The following is an 18,024-nucleotide window of genomic DNA, read 5'->3' as shown; positions in this document are numbered from 1 at the left end:
ACATGGATGGATCATGACACAATGGGCCTCTGGGCACAAACATGTAACAGGCCTCATCGTTAGGAGTTGTTTTCTGTTACTTTGTGCTTGTTTTGCATCTCGTTTTGTCTTTATTTGTCTCTTTGCAGTTGTTTTATGTCCATTCAGTTCAGTAATCCATTCATGTGAGATGTATTATATGTACTGCATGTGAATTAAGTGGAGATGGAGACCGACCTGGTTTGCGCTTGAGTTTGCGGCGGTGTTGCTTATTGACAAAGCAAGCTGCTAGAGTACTGAACAGTACTGCCGCGGCCAGAAAACAAATAGTTGCCACGACACCCGCCACCACAGGGCGCGCCAGCCCCTCATCAGGCAACTCCGCAGGAGGGAAGGGATCTGACGGGGCAGACGAAGAGGTAACAATTAAAAAGAGGTAACAATTAAAAAATAAATTCTCATTTCTATGTATAGATTGTAAAACATTTCTGTGAAGGCACTGACCCGTGCTTGATACGCCTACAACATTACTGCTCTCACTAATCAGGTCGTCCATGACAGCCATCACTCGAAACTCATACCAGGACTCCTGACAGAGAGAGAGAGAGAGGCACCACACACTCTGTTCTTTTGTCCCTCTCATACACAGATTTGTGCCATGTAAATTGAAGGTGAAATAAAAAGCAATAAACCAGAAAATCTCTCACAGACACATATCAGAATGTGTTTGCCCGTAACTGACCTGGACGAGGTCCCTGGCTATGAGCTCGGTCTCAGTTGAAGCGATCAGGTCGTCCAGAACCTCCCACCTCTCTCCGAGGCGGAACTCCATGATGTATCGGTCGATGGGTGAGGAGTGGTTGGCTGGAGGGAGCCACGTGAGGAGGACACCGTGCTGCGTGCGGTTAGCTGTGAGGCACCGTGGTGGAGTAAGAAGCACCAGTGGTTCTGGGGTACCCAGAGGGGAGCCTGTGGACCAGAGATGGGACATCATGAAATATCTGCACCAAATGTATTAATCCATCAAGGACATTTTGAAATATTTGACTGGGCACCATGGAAATCCATCTAATAGTTGTCAGGACATTTGTTCTAAAATTGTAATGTATCAACCTGCAGAGGGTAAAAAAGGAAGGAGTCACCAGTCAGTAGTAGTACAGTTAAAACATAGTATGTTATGAACTATCTACTAAATGTTTATGTGCTGTTTATCAGTGCTTGAACACTAACTATTATGCGAAGGTTTTTCTTGGTAAATAAATAAGTGAAACATGATAAAACTGGACCATGACTGAACTTGTCTGTTTGTTTTTTGAACCAACATTAATAAATATTCCTTCATTAAGACCCTTCACGTCGTTGTTCTTTCCACTACTATGTTAGAAAATCCAGCCATGCACTTTCCTCTCTTTGTGCCGTTCGTTCTGCTGAGACATTGATTTTAAATACCACGCACCTTTAATTCACTTTCTGTTCACGCAGCGGGCAAACAAAGGCTGAATTGGCAGCATGCCCTTGAGGCATGAGGTGGATTAAAACACACAAGAATCTAAAAGATGTAAATCTTTTCTTTTTATATTGAAAATACACTTCAGATCTAAAAATAGCTTTCCTAACATCTGCTAAATTCAGCTGAGTTGAATAACAACTTATTTTTCAATGTTTTCTCACAGCAAACATGTTGTCTTGTGAAAAGCAGGGGAAACTAATAACATTAATAAATAACTCTGGTATTGTACAATTTGACATGTTTGCAGAGACAATTATCTGCTGTTTTGCTCAGTACATGAACATGCATACAGTTTTAGTGAACACAGAGCATTCAACCAATTTTAATTCCTTTTTGAATATTTTCCTGTGATCTCAGACACATATCACAGGTTTTTCTTTGAGAGGCTGAAAGGCCTGGATTTGTGTGCATACAACACTGATTATGAATATATGTATATACATTTCTTGGGTAAAAATACAGTGAAACTGTTTATTGTGCTTTCCACAGTAACAGTAGCAAAGAAATGTAATAATATGAAAAATACATTTGTGAACCTCTGCTGTATTGTTCATGGCCTGATTCTACTTAAAATCCTGTTTCATTTTTAAGAAAAGAGATAATTGTTTTGATTGACGTTTTATTAATTTAATTTAAAATGTATTAACCCTATTTTGGGTGTGGATATGAAGAATTTGTGTTATTATTTTCCTAATTATGTGGAGCTGATGAACCGGTGGATGTGGTTTTTCCTCTCCATCCAGTGGCAACCTCAAACAAGGTTAAACACACTGTGTGTAGCCTGAGAGGTGAAACTCAGAAGGTGCTTGTTGACTACTGCTCTGTTTAGTATTTAAAGTGTTTAAATAGAGTTTAGTGAAATAAGAGTGGGACAAGATTAGGATTTTTGCACCTGGCCCATCCCAAGTAGAAATTAAATCCTTATATACACACAAGTGTAAAATTCACTAGAGGGCAGTGTCTTCAACACTGCATCAGATGAAAAAATAGTATGTGTGCGGCTCGCTGGGTTGGATCTGAATTCAACAAGAGCCAAACGTGGATTGAAAAACCTTTGACTAACGGCACCCACCTGCAGTGTTGACTGTCACAACTTCGCTGAATGGGCCTGTGCCCAGTTTGTTTTGTGCCAACACACTGAACTGGTATTCCGTCCCAGGCTCCAGCCCTGGCACCACCAACCAGGTCTGAGCACCAGAAACTGGCATTGAATGCCAGTCATGAGGACCAAAGTCTACTCTCTTTGACCTGAGAACAGAAATGATACAGAAAAACAGAAAACAATTATATAAAGTGTGATAAAAAGGTAAAACTGCATCATGGTGACTAATGTTCTGACTGTAAAATAAGTCGCACAATCATCTTACATCATGGTCTTACTCCCCTTTGTTCCAGGTAATGTGCTGGAGACTTTACTCATCATTTTCTAAAGATGGGCTGTTTGTGTAGTGTTTAATTACTGGGGGAATTTTCTAAGGAAGGCCTCCTCAGTTGGTTATCAGGGGAATGGAGAGAAAATCTTAAAGGTTTCCTGGACAGAATCATGTAGATTAGTTCTAATCAATGATAGAGAGAGTTATGTTAGACTAATTAATGTTATTTTGGTAGTTTTTATTAGTTCAAGTAACTAAATCCAAATGAATAGTAATTACTCATTAATTTATTATTATTAATTTATCATTATTGGGAACATTATTTATCATTTATGCCCTATTATATTTTAATTTCTTGACACATTTTGCATTTAATGTGTATAACTCACAGCTGTCAAATTAATAAAAGCCTCAATGCTGAGCTGTTAATAACTAGACCAACTGATCACTCTCTATGTTCCATGTTGGAAGCAAATCATACAGTTCTTCCCAGGAAACATCTTAGGAAAATATTTACTTTGTATTAAAATACAACATTTCTACATGGAATTCTTAAAATGTGGCACTGTCAGTACTGCCAATCACCATAATGTTACTGCAACATTCAGAGTAATTTACTTACCTTGAAACATTGCAACAATCAGATGTGCAACTATCTCTTTAACCTTTTTCATCAACTACTCTTTTCTCGTCCTCTGACTTTAGAGTCTTGCAGAGATTTAAATGAGTAAAAACTTTGATTTAAACTGTAAAAGAAGTAAATATCAAGCCAGTTCCTGACTCCAGAGCATTTATTGAAAACACAGCTGAAGACTGACACTGACACTGACAGGATAACAGAGACTTATTTCAATGCAAACCATCTTTTTACTACATTACAATTATGGCCTTCAGTCAGTTATCACTGCAGCCTTGAAAGCAACAAGCAACATTTTATTTAGTTGTGTTTATATCCATAGTGATCCACTCCACTAGGCCACAATGTGAAATGGATTTAATTATCTCTTACCAAAGTAATTACAGGGCTTTGACACACAAATGTGTAGTTTCAAGTGAAATGTGGTTGTACATAAGAACGAAGAGGCAGAACATTCAGTTTTTCTTCATTTTCACAGTCAACACATGAGTATCCAGTGATTCCAGGATGGATGATTTACTGCGAAGCATGGAAAAGTCTGAAAATAATGCTCTGATCTGACAATTAGTGACTGATTATCTGATAGTGAGTGGGATGTTACTGCAGTGACGCTCCATTACTTGCACACATGCATACACATCCCCACAGTAACACAGTCAGCTGTCAAAACTATTCTGCTGTGAGCATCTGACGGAATTTCATGTTTTACCACCAACGCGGAAGAAAAATAGATGAATAAATAAATAAATAAATTCTCCTACTGTGAGACAGAACTAGGCCAATAACCAGCAGGTACAGTGTTTCTACATCTGTGAACAGCAGCCAATGATTTGAGGGAAGTAAGAGCACTCACACTGGACCGTACCACACGGAGAACGTCTGTTCGAAGCCGCCATCATAACCTGGTTCCCAGGACACATTAGCAGAGGTTGTCGAGGGCAACACATGGATATTTCCCGGAGCATGTGGGCTGGTGCCTGTGTGGTTTATAGAGACAGAGAAAGAATGAATCTAAAAATGCACAAGTGCTAATTTACTTATCAATTATAAGAACTTACAATTATAAAATTATATCACTTGCAGTAATTAAGCTAAGGATATGTTCACATGAATACTGTATTTAATTCATAGTACTGGTAATTCATAGTCAGACTCGTACTGATTAAGTTAAAATAACACAAACTGTGTGTATTTGGTTGTGTAGCATCATGTGTTTCTCTCAGTGGACAGTGTCACACTGGCTGAGGTGGTGACCAGCGTAAGGTCGACTTCAAGAGCAGCGGCGCCGCCTGCTCCGCTCATCCCACCCACCTAACAGCTGTGCAGTGTGGCCCACAGCCAGCTTCTCCTCAGCCAGAGAGAGGGAGACCTGAGCGTGGCCTGAGGAGCACAGCTGTTTGCTCCGTGACACCTGTGAGCCGAGGGCTGGTCGCACAGCTGTGCCGCAGTGTGATGGCGCCATAGGCTCTGAGGCAATGGGCTACTGGGGCAGGCCTCACTTACATGCTCACAGTTCACTAATTCAACACCAACTACTCCTTTAACAGACTTAAAGGATGAGTTTAGAAAATATGATTATTCGATTTCTCAGTGATATAAATGAAACAGAACTGACTCTATCACATATGTGTGCATTAAATATTAAGAGAGGGATCACTGGTCTTATTAACCATGCTCCATGTTTATATATAGAAATCCTGACACTGGAATCTGTGACATTTCTGATGAAATATGTAGATGGTTAATCACTTAAAAGAATAGCTCAGGATTTTGGGAACAACATCACCACATCATAAGTACAGCTAAAGGTGGATGTGTGAGACATGAGAAAAGTATTTCATCTTTTTGTTTAACTCTCTGCAAGAAATTGAATGAAGAAATTGAAAGTGTATACCAAATGTATTAAACTATTCCTTTAAACCAGCTCAACTAAAAATGTAAAAAATACACATTTATGATATTGTTTTGGTAACAATATATATACTCAAGAAATGTTGGTGGACCATGATACGGGAGTCCTTGGATTTCACACCATGCAGCCTTTATTGCATGAATCCCACGCACCCGAATTGACAAATTAAAATATTTGCAATAAATCTTGAATAATCTTTGACAACTTCCCTTTGTAATCATGCTTATTATACGATACACCTCTATAATCCAGCCAGTAGAGTGAGGTGGAATGAAAACTTTGTGTGCAGCATTTATCTACTCACAATGGCTGCTGTTACTGTTGTATGAAGCACTATACCTAAGGTTTTAAAATCTGGAGTCTATAATTTACATAACTGGTGATAAAGGTTCTGCATGGAACACTCAGGAATCCTTCGTTATGGATGAGATAGTTGGCTCTTAATGAGTAATTTGCAGCCAGTATCCTGTTGCACGCACTCGTGCATGTGCTGATAAGCCGTAGGTACGCACGAGCGATCATCACGAGCATCGGCCAAAACAGTGACATGATGCTTGGACTAGGACTGAATCCATCCCTGTATGGTGCTCAGATTGTGCCAATCAAGGATTATTAGAGGAAGGAGAAAGAGTAGTCTACGCTTCCAGACTGCAGAAACATGTGACAGGGATCGACTGGGACTGCACACGAGAGAGCGGCACAAGTGGCACCTTGAACTGCCACCAGAGCACACAGAAACTTTCTTGATGATTTGCCCTTCATGTCTTTGTCAACACGTCACTTAATCAGAGTTAGAAGATGTTCTTGGGTCGAGGCAGTGGATACAAAAATGTAGCTACAGATTAACACTTTAATATAACTGACTGAAGATAATAAAGATCAGATCAACTGAGGCAATATGTTTGAAGGATAAGGGGAATTTCTTCAAGACACAGCAAAGTACGGAAATAATTTTAATTTTAAATAATTTTACCCGGCCAATGCCTGAGAAGCTGAGAAAAATGGTTTTACTAAAATTATTATTATTTTTTTATACAGTTACATTTTCAGATTTTGCAGTGTAGATATTAAGTGGATATGTAGAGTGCAGAGGGCCCCATACTTCTCTATGTTAAAGTGAATAATACAGTTGTACTAAATGAAAGTGCATTTAAGTAGAGGTTGAGGAGGATGAGAGCACTGTGCAGGTTGTTTGTACCGATGACAAGGATACGCGTGCTGGCAGTGATGCTTGTAACCACATTGGTGGCAACACACTCCCATTCTCCATGGTCTTCCTTGCTGAGGGACAGAAACTGTAAGCTGCCACTGGGTAGGATGTTGTGCTTACTCCTGCTCGGCTTCCCCACCTTCATGGACATGGACATTAGAGTAACATGGTTAAGAAGTGCTGGGCAACGCTTCAATAAAAATTATAAGATGTGTGTGTTTGTGTAATGCACCTTTCTCCAGGTGATGGTTGGTATATCAGGGTCTCCAGAAGCAGCACAGGGGATAACTAGCTCTCTCCCAGCCTCCTGACGGTACTCCCCCCCAGGCCTCACATTAAAGTAAGGGGGATCCTGAACACACACAAACACACACCATGCAGACGGAGGCAGATCAGTCTATTCTAGAACATCCAACACTACCAGACATGAGCAGGGATGTACCTTTAGCACCAAAGTGGCAGGGGGGGACATGCCCATGGTACCCAGGGCGTTGTAAGGCACACAGGTGTAGGTGCCCAGGGAGTCTTCTGTCGCCTCCGCCACCCGGATACTTCCATCTGGCATCAGGCTCCAGCCGGGGTACTACAAGACAAGGGGTCATTTAAAAACGCTTCAAATCAGGGGTCCTGAAATCTCAGGGTCTCGTCTAAATGTTTCTGATCTGCCCAAGAAATGTAAATGAAATGCCTTTAAATCTGATCAATAAGGAGTGTTTAATAAAAGCGAGTCTGCCTTTAACAGCACTGTGAAATACTCAGTGGCAGTAGACGAGAGAGTAGATCAATAGAGCAACAGATAGAAAGGTCTGAGCTCAGAGATATCTTTCAATAGGTTCAACTCTTAATTAATGAAACAGATCTTTTACAACTTTAAATAATAAAAAAATTTTTAAATTGATATGATAAAAAAATATGTTATTTGTTGTAAATAAGTCTGAGCTAAACTTGTTGAGAGTTTATAAACTTAAAGCAGGAGAATCTCTACATGTGATCTTATTTTGCTAAAAACAATCTCAAGTAAAGTAAATCATACTGACCATATTTAAAAAGGAAATCTAATTTTAATGTTGTTATAATAAATTATAGGTGATCAAATCTACAACACTCTCAACACTATGAGGTTGCACTGGATTTACACTGAGACATGCAGGGCAGTGGAAAAGCTAAATGAAACATAACAAATATAGACTGGAGAATGATGGATGAAGGAGGTTAAAGGTCCTGAGGCAGACAGACCTTCTCCACTCGAAGAGGATAGCCGTCCTTCTCCCACTTCACTGATGTTACAGGTGGGTTGGCGTCCACCGGGCAGCGGATGATGCCTGGCAGTTTCCGTGGAACGTAGATGACCGGAGGCATGTTGATCACTCGGGCAGGGTCTGAACATAAAAGAGACATTATGATGTTAGAGACGTTGGAAACATAATCAACAATGTCTGAGCCAAATGTTTGATATAATCTAATGTGTAAAGAAAATAAACATGTGGTGTAATGTTTGATGAAAAGAGCTAGTTCTCAGAACATTAAATATCTTTTTAAACTTCTCAGAGAGACTTATTTTTGATCTTTTGAATCTCTCATGCTTCCACTTTTTCCAAAATTTGATATGAGGGTTTATATTTTATTTCAAATAATAGATAAATATTACATTATGATGTGCTGCAAAATAGAACCTTTGCAAAAATGTTATTGATGTATAAACTCATAAAACTGTGAGAAAACCATACATTTCAGATTCAACATTAGAAACCATGAGTGACTGAGTCTGTTTTTGATGGAAAAGTGTATTTTATGAAAAAAAGTAACCAATAATTATCTGTTCAATTAACCAACCCTGGTAATTGTCTCAGACTCCTGCTGAGAACAATTACTTCTTTAAGACATTACACTCAGAATCATTATGACATTCTGGGAATCCTTCGACGTCCTGTTCGTTTCTGTAAGTACAAGTTGGACCTTTGATAAAATGACTCTCAAGTACCCGTAAAGTAGGAGTGTGGTTGATTCTAGTTAACTCAAGCAGGATTCCTGGGATTGATTTTCAGATGCTTGACAAATTCAGGCTCAGGGTAAGTTTTGCATGAAGCATCCAGGACCCTGATTTCGTGATGTTCTGCTGTATCTGATGAAATCAGTCCCTGCAGTGCTGTGACTCCTCCAGCTCTCCCTCCCTTCCTCCCTCCCTCCTCCTCCTCCTCATACTGTAGCACAGTAATCAATGACCAGCTTTAAGTTGGGAACAAATTAGCTCAACATGAACGACACGGCTGAAACCGTCAGATGGCCAGGAGAGCTCTCATCAGTCTCAGCTGATGAAGAGGAAGGTCACAGTTCGATTTAGAGGGGGCCGGATTGAAAAGAGACGAGGAAAAATGGAGCCCGAGCACGAGTCTGTCTCCATCTTTGTGCACAGGAATGAGGCTGGAGTCGGAGCAGATAATAATTCAATCATTGAATCCCTTTGAGACAACGGTCAAAGAGGCTGAGTCAGAGTGATGGTGGGGGGGGGTCTCTGCTCCCTCTCTGAAACCATCTGACCTTGAAATAGAAGAAGGTTACTTTGCATTACGGTGGCAGAGCAGCGCTGCCGAACACTAGAGCAGCCTCCGCCATGAGCAGCCTCCATACTGCTGCTGCTGTTCCCTTCTCCTCACACAGCCAGCGCCCGCCCCTCCCCCGCCACTTTGTTGCCACGGTAACACTTACACTGAACAGTCAGGTAGGCCGATGCTGAGGGCGAGATGCCGAGGCTGTTGCTCGGACTGCAAGTGTATTTCCCAGCATCCTCCGGCTTAACCCGGAAGATGATCAGGGTGCCGTCGATGAGAATGCGCACTCGGAGCTTCAGATCGCTGCAAGATACAGACACAGATTTATTTTTATTATTTTTTTTGTCACACCATGTTGCTGAAACACACCAACAGGACAGAGCACCCATCGTTTTGTTTTCTGAATTACATCAATGTACCATAAGAGAGCAGCAGAGAGTCAAAGAGCAGGCAGCTCTGAGAGAGAGCCACAGAACACAGAGTACAGAGCGAGAGAGATTCAAATCAATCTGCCAACTGTCATGGTCGCCAAATGGTACTGCCTTCATGTTCTTCCCCTCGATACCATTTAAAATTAAACACGCTAATGATGCAGCACACAGTCAGTTTGTTTCCATTTGTGATGGAGCTGCTCTCGTTGTCTGCACATAATTCAACAAACTAACCAAAAACAATTCAACATTTAATCCACAAAAATAAAAAACAGGTCATGTTATTATTACTATTGAATCATGGGATGAACTGAGAGGTTAAAGGTTACTCTTCCAGTTTACTCTAAGTAAGATTATTTTTTTTACCCCTACAGAAGCCTTTAGACTCTGCAACAGCAACCATAGTGCAAGTTTATTTCATTTCACACTGTGCAAGACAGATCTAATAACATCTGTGGGAGACTGTGCAGTGTCAGTTTGATGCACATCAGAATGTGTGATGAATTTGTGGTGAATTATACCACTACGATGCAAATAGAATAAAACAAGAGAGCAGAGGAACGCAAACAGCTCATGTCATCCATCTGCGCATAGTGTTGATTTGAAAATGTAGCTCTCCGAGGGTTTCTTTTTTTCTTGAGTTGCAAAAACTGATTTCCTCTTCCACCTTTTTGGTCAGCACATGTGCGCACTGCTGTGTTTCACCTTTACTCAAGATTGCACAAACAACTGTGTCATTTCATGTCATAGTCTGGTTGTATCAGTAATGTCACTGTGAGAATCGGATCCTAAATGTGCATTTATTATATATTATTTAATCTGCATTTATTATGTCTATTAATACATTAGTATTTTTTTTTATATTTTCTATTTTAAATGAACTTTGATTATCCTACTTGCTTTAATATTGTGTTCTGCTTGTATATGCACATGCAAATTTATATACTTGAAGGTTAAAATCACACAGTCTGGTCTTTTCCACTATTGGAATAATTGAACAATTGAATTCTGTCTGATGAATTGCACAGTCCTGTATCCTCAGCATCGATCCAATCAATCTATATTCTTTTATATAGGTATATTATATAAAGGTATATTTATATAATATACCTTTATATAATATACCTTTATATAATATACCTATATAAAAGAATACCTTAGAAAGTGGTACAAATAAAACGTTATGGGATTCTCTGATGTATAACTAACCTATCCTGCAAATAGATCAAGTCTGACACAGTGAAAGCTGTTCAACAATTAGACTGGGTACTTCCTGTGTGTGAGCCCCACAGACACTTGCTTTAACTGCCAGTCAAAATCCCATTGACTTGTTCCTCCCTCCCACTTGTTCTGTCTGTCACTTGTTCTCTGTAAAAAACCCTCTCAGGCTCCAGGGCCCTGCTCTGGGGAGCGCCGCAGAGATCCTGGCTACGCTTCAGATCATCACTGCATGAGAGGCAAATCATGACACAAGGCCTGAGTCATGTGGTATTGCCATCAGAGCGCACTAACTTGCCTGGCACACTACAGACTAACCCCCACCAGGCCCGCGCTTACTACCCCCTGGAGCCGCAGCAGGACAGGACACAAGCACGCACACACACATGGAGGCAAACACACACACACACACACACCAAATACCCTCTGACAGACACTCTAAATACAGCACAGCAAAGGGCACAGGGACCAAATGAAACTCACATAACAAAAGCTTTGGGATAAAAGTCTCTTAAAGCAAGTGATCGTTAAGTCTTAACCTCACCCACCGGCTTAACTGACATGTTTCCCTACATAGATGTAGCAGCTACTGCACAGAAGTGAACTTGATCATAACTTTACTTCTTGAAGTAGACGTTATCCTCCTCCCAAAACCAGGTGTAGGTCAGGTTGCCAGGGTACGCCTCCGCTTGGCAGGTGAAGAGTGCATTCTGGGATATGTTGACAGTGACGTTTTCTGGTGGTGACACGATGTATGGAGGCCCTGGGAGAAACAAGAAATGTGTATTTTAGTTTGGTGAGTATATGGAACAGCTCAGTCTTCTGTTTCAACTCTTTAGTAAACACACTAAAATGTTATTCTTTTTCATGTTAGGAAGGGGAGGGTGAGGTGAGGGGGGTTCAGCTGCAACATGCAAATTCACCACTAAATTCTACACACTGAACCTTTAAAGGGATGAACATTATTATTATTAAATTCTATTAAACCATGAGGACTTCACTGTTTCCACTTGGGGAATGTAAACTGACATACTGAGTGAGAACGTGTGCATGTATTATTTACAATCTATCACAGTAGCGTGATGTAAAATACAGTGAGCAGGCAGATATCATTACTTTAACAGTAGTCAGTGTTGAAGCGTATGCGTGCTTCACATTGTAACCTCCTCATCCCCGAGGTTCTCTAGGTTTGCTCTTAACTCTCAATAAAACAGCAGAAGCCATGAAAGGTAAGCTGTCTTTTATGAGTGGGCCCAGATACAAGCCTCCTGGTTATTTTCCTCTCAGCGTGCACAGCTTTATACAGAACATGAGATGGGACTGCTGACTGCACCGTGCGGGTGTCTCACATAACAATTAAAAACAGATCACTGCAGTGAGATTCCTGACTCCAAAGAAATCTGCATGTTATTGCTCTGGGTACGAGTCCTAATCAAATCTTCCTTCTTTTTTTTCACAGCACTTCTCATGCCAATATCCAACCAAACACAACATCAGGATAAACGTTTTAGTTTCACTGCTACACTCTGCCTTTCTATCGTTACTCAAGTGTAAATAGTCAGAAGATTTAATGAGGTCAAAGTTAAAACGATGTGCACTCAGTGGTGTAGCATATTTAATACTGATATTACGCTGGTTTAATATGACAGAGGTTAATGAGGTAAATACAGTGGCTAATGATAAAACATCAGCGTTAGTGTCAAATGCAATATTTTATCTGTTCTATCAGCCTGTTTCTTAAAAAGCCAGTTTGTGACACCAAACGTATTAGTCTAGTTACGGTTTAATCTGATCTTTTGAGAATGAGGATGGAATATTACAATAAAAATGAATTAACTTTAAAAAGAAAAAGTTATATTGTTTGACTAAAGCTAAAAATGTGAGAGAAAACTTCTCTGTCTTACATAAACTATTTATTGCATAGTTTTTTTCTGCCCAAATACTACACCCAATCACCCAAACCTCCTATCAATAATAATTCTAGAAAGATATTTTTATGAAAATAGTTTTTTTAAATTGTTAATGTGAGGTTTTCCTCTGTGTCGTAGCAGAACAGACAAGGAGCATAATCCTGTTTTTATATATGATGGAGGCACTTTCATCTGCACTTTCATCACATGCACCACTGGTTACACTCTGTACTTTCTCAATGATGTCTTAATGCATGTCTGCAGCGTGTGTGCACATACATTCACTCCAGTGGGACCAAAGAGAAGAGTCATTCCTTTGCTCTGTTTCCAGAAGTCAAGGATTAAAATACTCCATCTCTGCCGTAGAAGCAAGGCGCTGCGTAGCTTGTTAAATACTCACTGTTGTCCTGCTGTACCAGGAGACTGAAAGAGCAGAGGGCTGGTATCGCAACCATCTATCTGATCTGTGTCTAGCAGAGAGCCTAATGGACCGGAGAGAGACAGTGACGTGCTCACAGACAGATCCTGTTGTACACACATGGCTGTGCACAAGAGCCGAGGCCCCCAGACTGAGCTATTGACTGACTGATACAGACCCACAAGGTGTGTTCCATGCATCAGTAGGCTACACCATTGACTTACATGGCTTTGCTTTTTGATGCTACCTCAGAAGACGCCTTTAAGTTTTAAATAATGTAACATGAGTGGTGCAAATGCAATATAAGGCTGCAGGTAGTGAGTGGGAAACATATTTTTACATATTTCTAGATCTGGTCAACCATGCAAATACATGTATGAACAGTGCTTACTGGAGAGTTGCTTTGTCGAGGCCGTGTGTAGCACAGTGCTCACGGGATGGATACAGTACCTTGAACCAGCAGACGGGTGGTGTGGAGCACTTCTCCGTGGTCACTGTAGGCTCGGCACGTGTACGCCCCTCTGTCATCTCTGGTGATGCCAAGGATGGTTAGACTGCCATCGTGTACCTGTGGTCACATGTGCAGGAGACAGATAAACCTCTAACACAAAACACCAAGATAACGTGATAAGCACATTTGCTGCATGTATGCTCCAGGTTGTAAATGACAGTGGTGCAGGGAAGTGCTCCGATTAGAGGTTCGACAATTCGTTGACTAACTGATCATTGATCGAGAGAAAATCGTAATTGAACAGATTTCAAATCATAACATTGGAGAAGCAACTATGCGAGTTAATCAGTGATCAAAATCACTGCAGAGAGTCCAATCTTACAAAAAACAAATCTGACACTTAAAAGTCATGAATGTCACATTTTGATCAACTCCAGGTCTGATTCCTGCATGTGGTAACCGTGGAAACGTCAAACTCAATGTTGCTGCACGGCTGCGTCCAGGCACTGATGAGAACCAATAAGTGGTGAAGAAACACATTAACCAAACCTAATAGAAACACCCTCATAAATTATGCAACAGGTTTGCCAGAGGCTCTGTCCATTCAAGTCACACACAGCTGTAGTCTGTCCATTCATGCAGCCGAGGGAGAATCTGCTTTGCCTGCAGAATTATTGCTATTCATCTGTCCCTCAAGTGTTTTACAGCTTTTGGCAAACTTCATCATCGTCACTCACATTGTCTATCACAAGATAACACTTTGTGTATCACTGCTGCAGTACACAGGATGTGTGGGATGCTGAGAGCTAGACACTGACGTGTCCTAAAGCATGAGTTGGAGGCTTGGCCAGCCAATTGCATTGATTAAAAAGTTGGAAGAGATTAAATCAATAAGATGTTGATTAAAATTATCATTATTTTAATCACACTTGTGCTGATTTGGCATATTTTCTATTCCTGTGCTGCCTCCTTCGTGTACCTCTAACTTTTACCAGTCATTTGAGGCATTTTGTTATGATAAATCAAATATAATCATGAAATATGTAAAAATAAATGTCATTGTTTGTCATTTTCTCATTGATTGCTGTGGACTCTTAGATGTAGAACTGTAAATGTGTGAATTTGCTTTGTGTCATTTGCAGGAATTTGATCTGGAGGTCTTCCAGTGAACGAGCACGCTGCACAACAAAGTTCACCTTCATTCATTTTCTATGGGACAAATCACTTAGCAAGGCATTGTGGGATTTCAGGTGGTATGGGACTAAGCAGTGACGTGAATGAGACGACGGGTCATATGTTGACAAATTATCATTATCCTTACAGTATGAGTGTGAAATTCACCTGGTCGTAATAGTTTAATCTTTTCCTGCTGTGGATACATCGCTATGAAAGTGATGAATCCCTCTTCTATAAAGCAGTCGCCCCCAGCTAATGAGCAAGGTACTTGTGATATTATGCAAGTGTGCATGGGAGTGAACAGAAGTGTATTTATCCACCAGAAACTATTTTAATTTCTGCAAAGTTTTCTCTCAAGTCATGTTGCACCCAATCTATCAAAATCAAAAAATCAACACACGATTGTAGATGTAAATTTTGCAGGATGCCTCAACACATAATGGTCATCGATACATGCCGGGCTGTGGTTGAACTTGATCCAAGGTGAAGGAGAAAAGATAAAACAAAAGGAGGAAATCTGCAGGAGATGAGGAAAAAGGGACAGGATCCGTATAGAGGAGGTGGGATATGAGATGAAAGCAGAATCTCAATCTCTGTGACACATCCACAGAGACCGACAGGCGGTTCTGAAACAGCAGGAGCTTTCTGTCGTTTTCCTGCTTGCCTTTTTTTTGTCTGTGATTTACACTGTGGAGAAGAACCCTCATAATCTCCCCTCCTCCTTTTTGTCCTCTCCAGCACAACCGTTTTATTTAATATCGCTGTTTTGTAGCTACAGCTCTGCATAACGATGTAAAGAGAGGAGGAGGAGGAGGAGGAGGAGGAGGAGTGCTCATCTCTCTAACCCTGTCTGTCACATTCCCCCTTTTCTCCATGACGTCTCCATGGATCTGAGCATGCGGGTGAGCAAATAAACTCACACACACACACTCACCCCTCGTCTCACCACATGAAGGAGCTTTCCCAGGTTTGATGTCTGGTAAACAGAAGAAAGCCGAAAAAAGCTGAGCTGCTTTTCTAAATATTTTTCAGAACCTCGCGATGATGCTAGCGAAGCGTGGCATTTGGCTCGCACTGATTTTCATCTTTAATGTAACATTTATATTAGCCCTAATGTAATATTGATGCAGGGAATTAATAATGCATCAGAATGTTGTCTAATCATTTACTGAGGGGATGACGGAGGAAGAGATCCTAGAGGAGGAATAAGGGAAAATTAAAAGAAAAAAGGGGGAAGATGCCGTTAACAGACACTCGTGTATGATCCTGTCACTTCCTGTTCATTGTATCACACCGGCAGCAGTAAAGATTTGATAGCCCCTGCAGCAGTCTGCCATATCAGTGACATAGGCCGACATGAAGGCATGTGGGAAAGGAAGGAGGCATCCACCTTTTAAAAGGTCCCACCTTTCAAAATCAATTATGAGCTGCATGAAAAACGCTCTTTAATTCTCTTATACTAGAACCAACAACCTGTTATGTTAAAGAAAACATTCTGGTTCTTTTTGTAATGAGCTGCTGTGATTTCACCTTGAGCTCCCTCACCTACGTCTGATTTCTTTTTCTTCAGAGATTGACTGACAACTAAATTCCCAGGTGGGAGCGTGTTGCATTCAGCCGTCAGCCGTCATGTAGGAGGAGAGAGTACGTGTGATGGTATATTGAGCAAACTTGAAGAAAAAGTGAGATTTGCACTTTTTTCTCAAGATGCTTAAGCCTGTGGCTGCAGTGCATCGTCTTTTATCGAAGTGATTGGTGATTCCAAGTCATCTGCGTTGGAACGATGCGAGAAATGTGTGATTCTCTAACCGTAAATAAAACTAGTGTTGATGGTTTATGTAGCCGAGACGTGTCTCTGCTTTCAAACAACCCAGAGGCTGCAGCAGAAATATCTTTTCATGACATCAGGCTGTCTACGTTTGGGAGTTTATCCACAGGACTAAAAATCAGACATTCCAAGACAACAAAGAGACGAGAGGTGTGCTTCCAGTAGTTCTTCTTAAAATAGTTCAGGTGATTCAACCTGTGTTTTGAGTGTTAAGCAGACAGATCACAGAGAAACAGGAGGAAGCTGAGTGACAGTGTCGCAGACTGTGGTCCAAATGTCTGCATCTTTGAACAGATTAAAAACACATTATTTCTCAGATATAAAAGAGTATTCCCAATAACCTTGTATATTCCTACACGTGAACCTATACTCCAACTTATGCCAAACACTTTTAACACTATAGCATATATTGAGCCATTGACAGAGGACAAAACACTGGATATTTCTGCAGCACACCAACATAATAACTGGATATTTGCCTGAGTGAGAAATAGTCCATTACATACTTTGAGCACAGATGGACTCACTGGACGACACCATCTGTGCACAAGCCCCATGTCTATTTTTGCACACAATCATAAATCAGAATTATGGCCATTGTTTTGTCTTACTGAATATTTTGCATTGGTAGTGAGCTCCTCCCCCTCCCTCAGCCAGCTGATCATTGGTTTTGGGTTTCCCTGGGCAGAGCAGCTGAGCAGAGTGCTTCCCCCTTCCTTCGCCTCCACATACTGTGGCGGCGTCGCTGTAAATGAAGGCGGGGCTGTGGAGAAAGTGAAAAGGGAACAGTTGTCAATATCACCATAAATGTTTATGAAATTTAAACAGAAACAACAATCATAACAATTGCATTAAAATCTGTGAAAGAGTTTCCGATTTCAGACTCTTTGGGATTTTAAGCCTGGCTTCGATGATGTCCACCATCTTGGTCTGGAATGAAATATCCCGACAACCTGCATTAACATTACATTTTCTACATTCCAGGTTCCCAAATGAAAAATGACAAAGCTGACTCCACAACTTTTAATCTAGCGCCACCATGAGGCAAAACCTTTAATTTGTCCAATACTTTCCCAGCATCCTCAGAAATTGGATACGTCATTACATGCTTTTATTCTGAAATCAGCTGGAAAACATGGTAAATATCATACCGGTGCCAAAGTACACCCTCACAGAGCTGCAAGCATGACTGTAGACATGATATAACATATGAAGTATTTCTTAGATTAAAACAACATACTCTCAGAGGCCAAAGTACATTTAATAACTGCAACTCAGTGCAGTCAGACACATAAGTCTTGCAGACATAATGTTTAGTTTGTACAGGTGTTGCTTCAATTGTACTGCTCATCTGAAGGGCTGCAGTCTGTGGTGCTGTCAATCTGTGTTATGAAAGGTGTATTCAATATTTTGTCCCAACCA

The 18,024-nt window shown here is 40.7% G+C and overlaps 1 protein-coding gene across 5 annotated transcripts in view; it reads right to left on the bottom strand.

Moving 5' to 3' along the window:
- The window catches only part of LOC109630055 (protein turtle homolog B-like), a 62,589-nt gene that overhangs the window by 17,929 nt on the left and 26,636 nt on the right, over positions 1–18,024 (bottom strand). For all 5 annotated transcript variants that reach the window (XR_011244527.1, XM_069534311.1, XM_069534313.1 and 2 more), the window contains exons 4-16: positions 17,214–17,365; positions 13,598–13,715; positions 11,441–11,582; positions 9,328–9,473; positions 7,858–8,000; positions 7,064–7,204; positions 6,854–6,973; positions 6,610–6,760; positions 4,353–4,476; positions 2,562–2,737; positions 722–948; positions 484–568; positions 217–378 (exon numbers count right to left, since the gene is read on the bottom strand). Coding sequence is in view for 4 of the 5 variants with exons in the window: in XM_069534311.1 (XP_069390412.1) it covers positions 217–378; positions 484–568; positions 722–948; positions 2,562–2,737; positions 4,353–4,476; positions 6,610–6,760; positions 6,854–6,973; positions 7,064–7,204; positions 7,858–8,000; positions 9,328–9,473; positions 11,441–11,582; positions 13,598–13,715; positions 17,214–17,365 (1,887 nt within the window). In the remaining variant the exon portion in view is untranslated. The remainder of the gene's footprint in view (positions 1–216; positions 379–483; positions 569–721; positions 949–2,561; positions 2,738–4,352; positions 4,477–6,609; positions 6,761–6,853; positions 6,974–7,063; positions 7,205–7,857; positions 8,001–9,327; positions 9,474–11,440; positions 11,583–13,597; positions 13,716–17,213; positions 17,366–18,024) is intronic.

This window comes from Paralichthys olivaceus, chromosome 11, assembly GCF_024713975.1.
Source record: "Paralichthys olivaceus isolate ysfri-2021 chromosome 11, ASM2471397v2, whole genome shotgun sequence".
Taxonomy (NCBI): Eukaryota; Metazoa; Chordata; class Actinopteri; order Pleuronectiformes; family Paralichthyidae; genus Paralichthys; species Paralichthys olivaceus.
The sequence above is the reverse complement of the archived record's forward strand: the minus strand, read 5'-3'. Positions and strand labels throughout refer to the sequence as shown.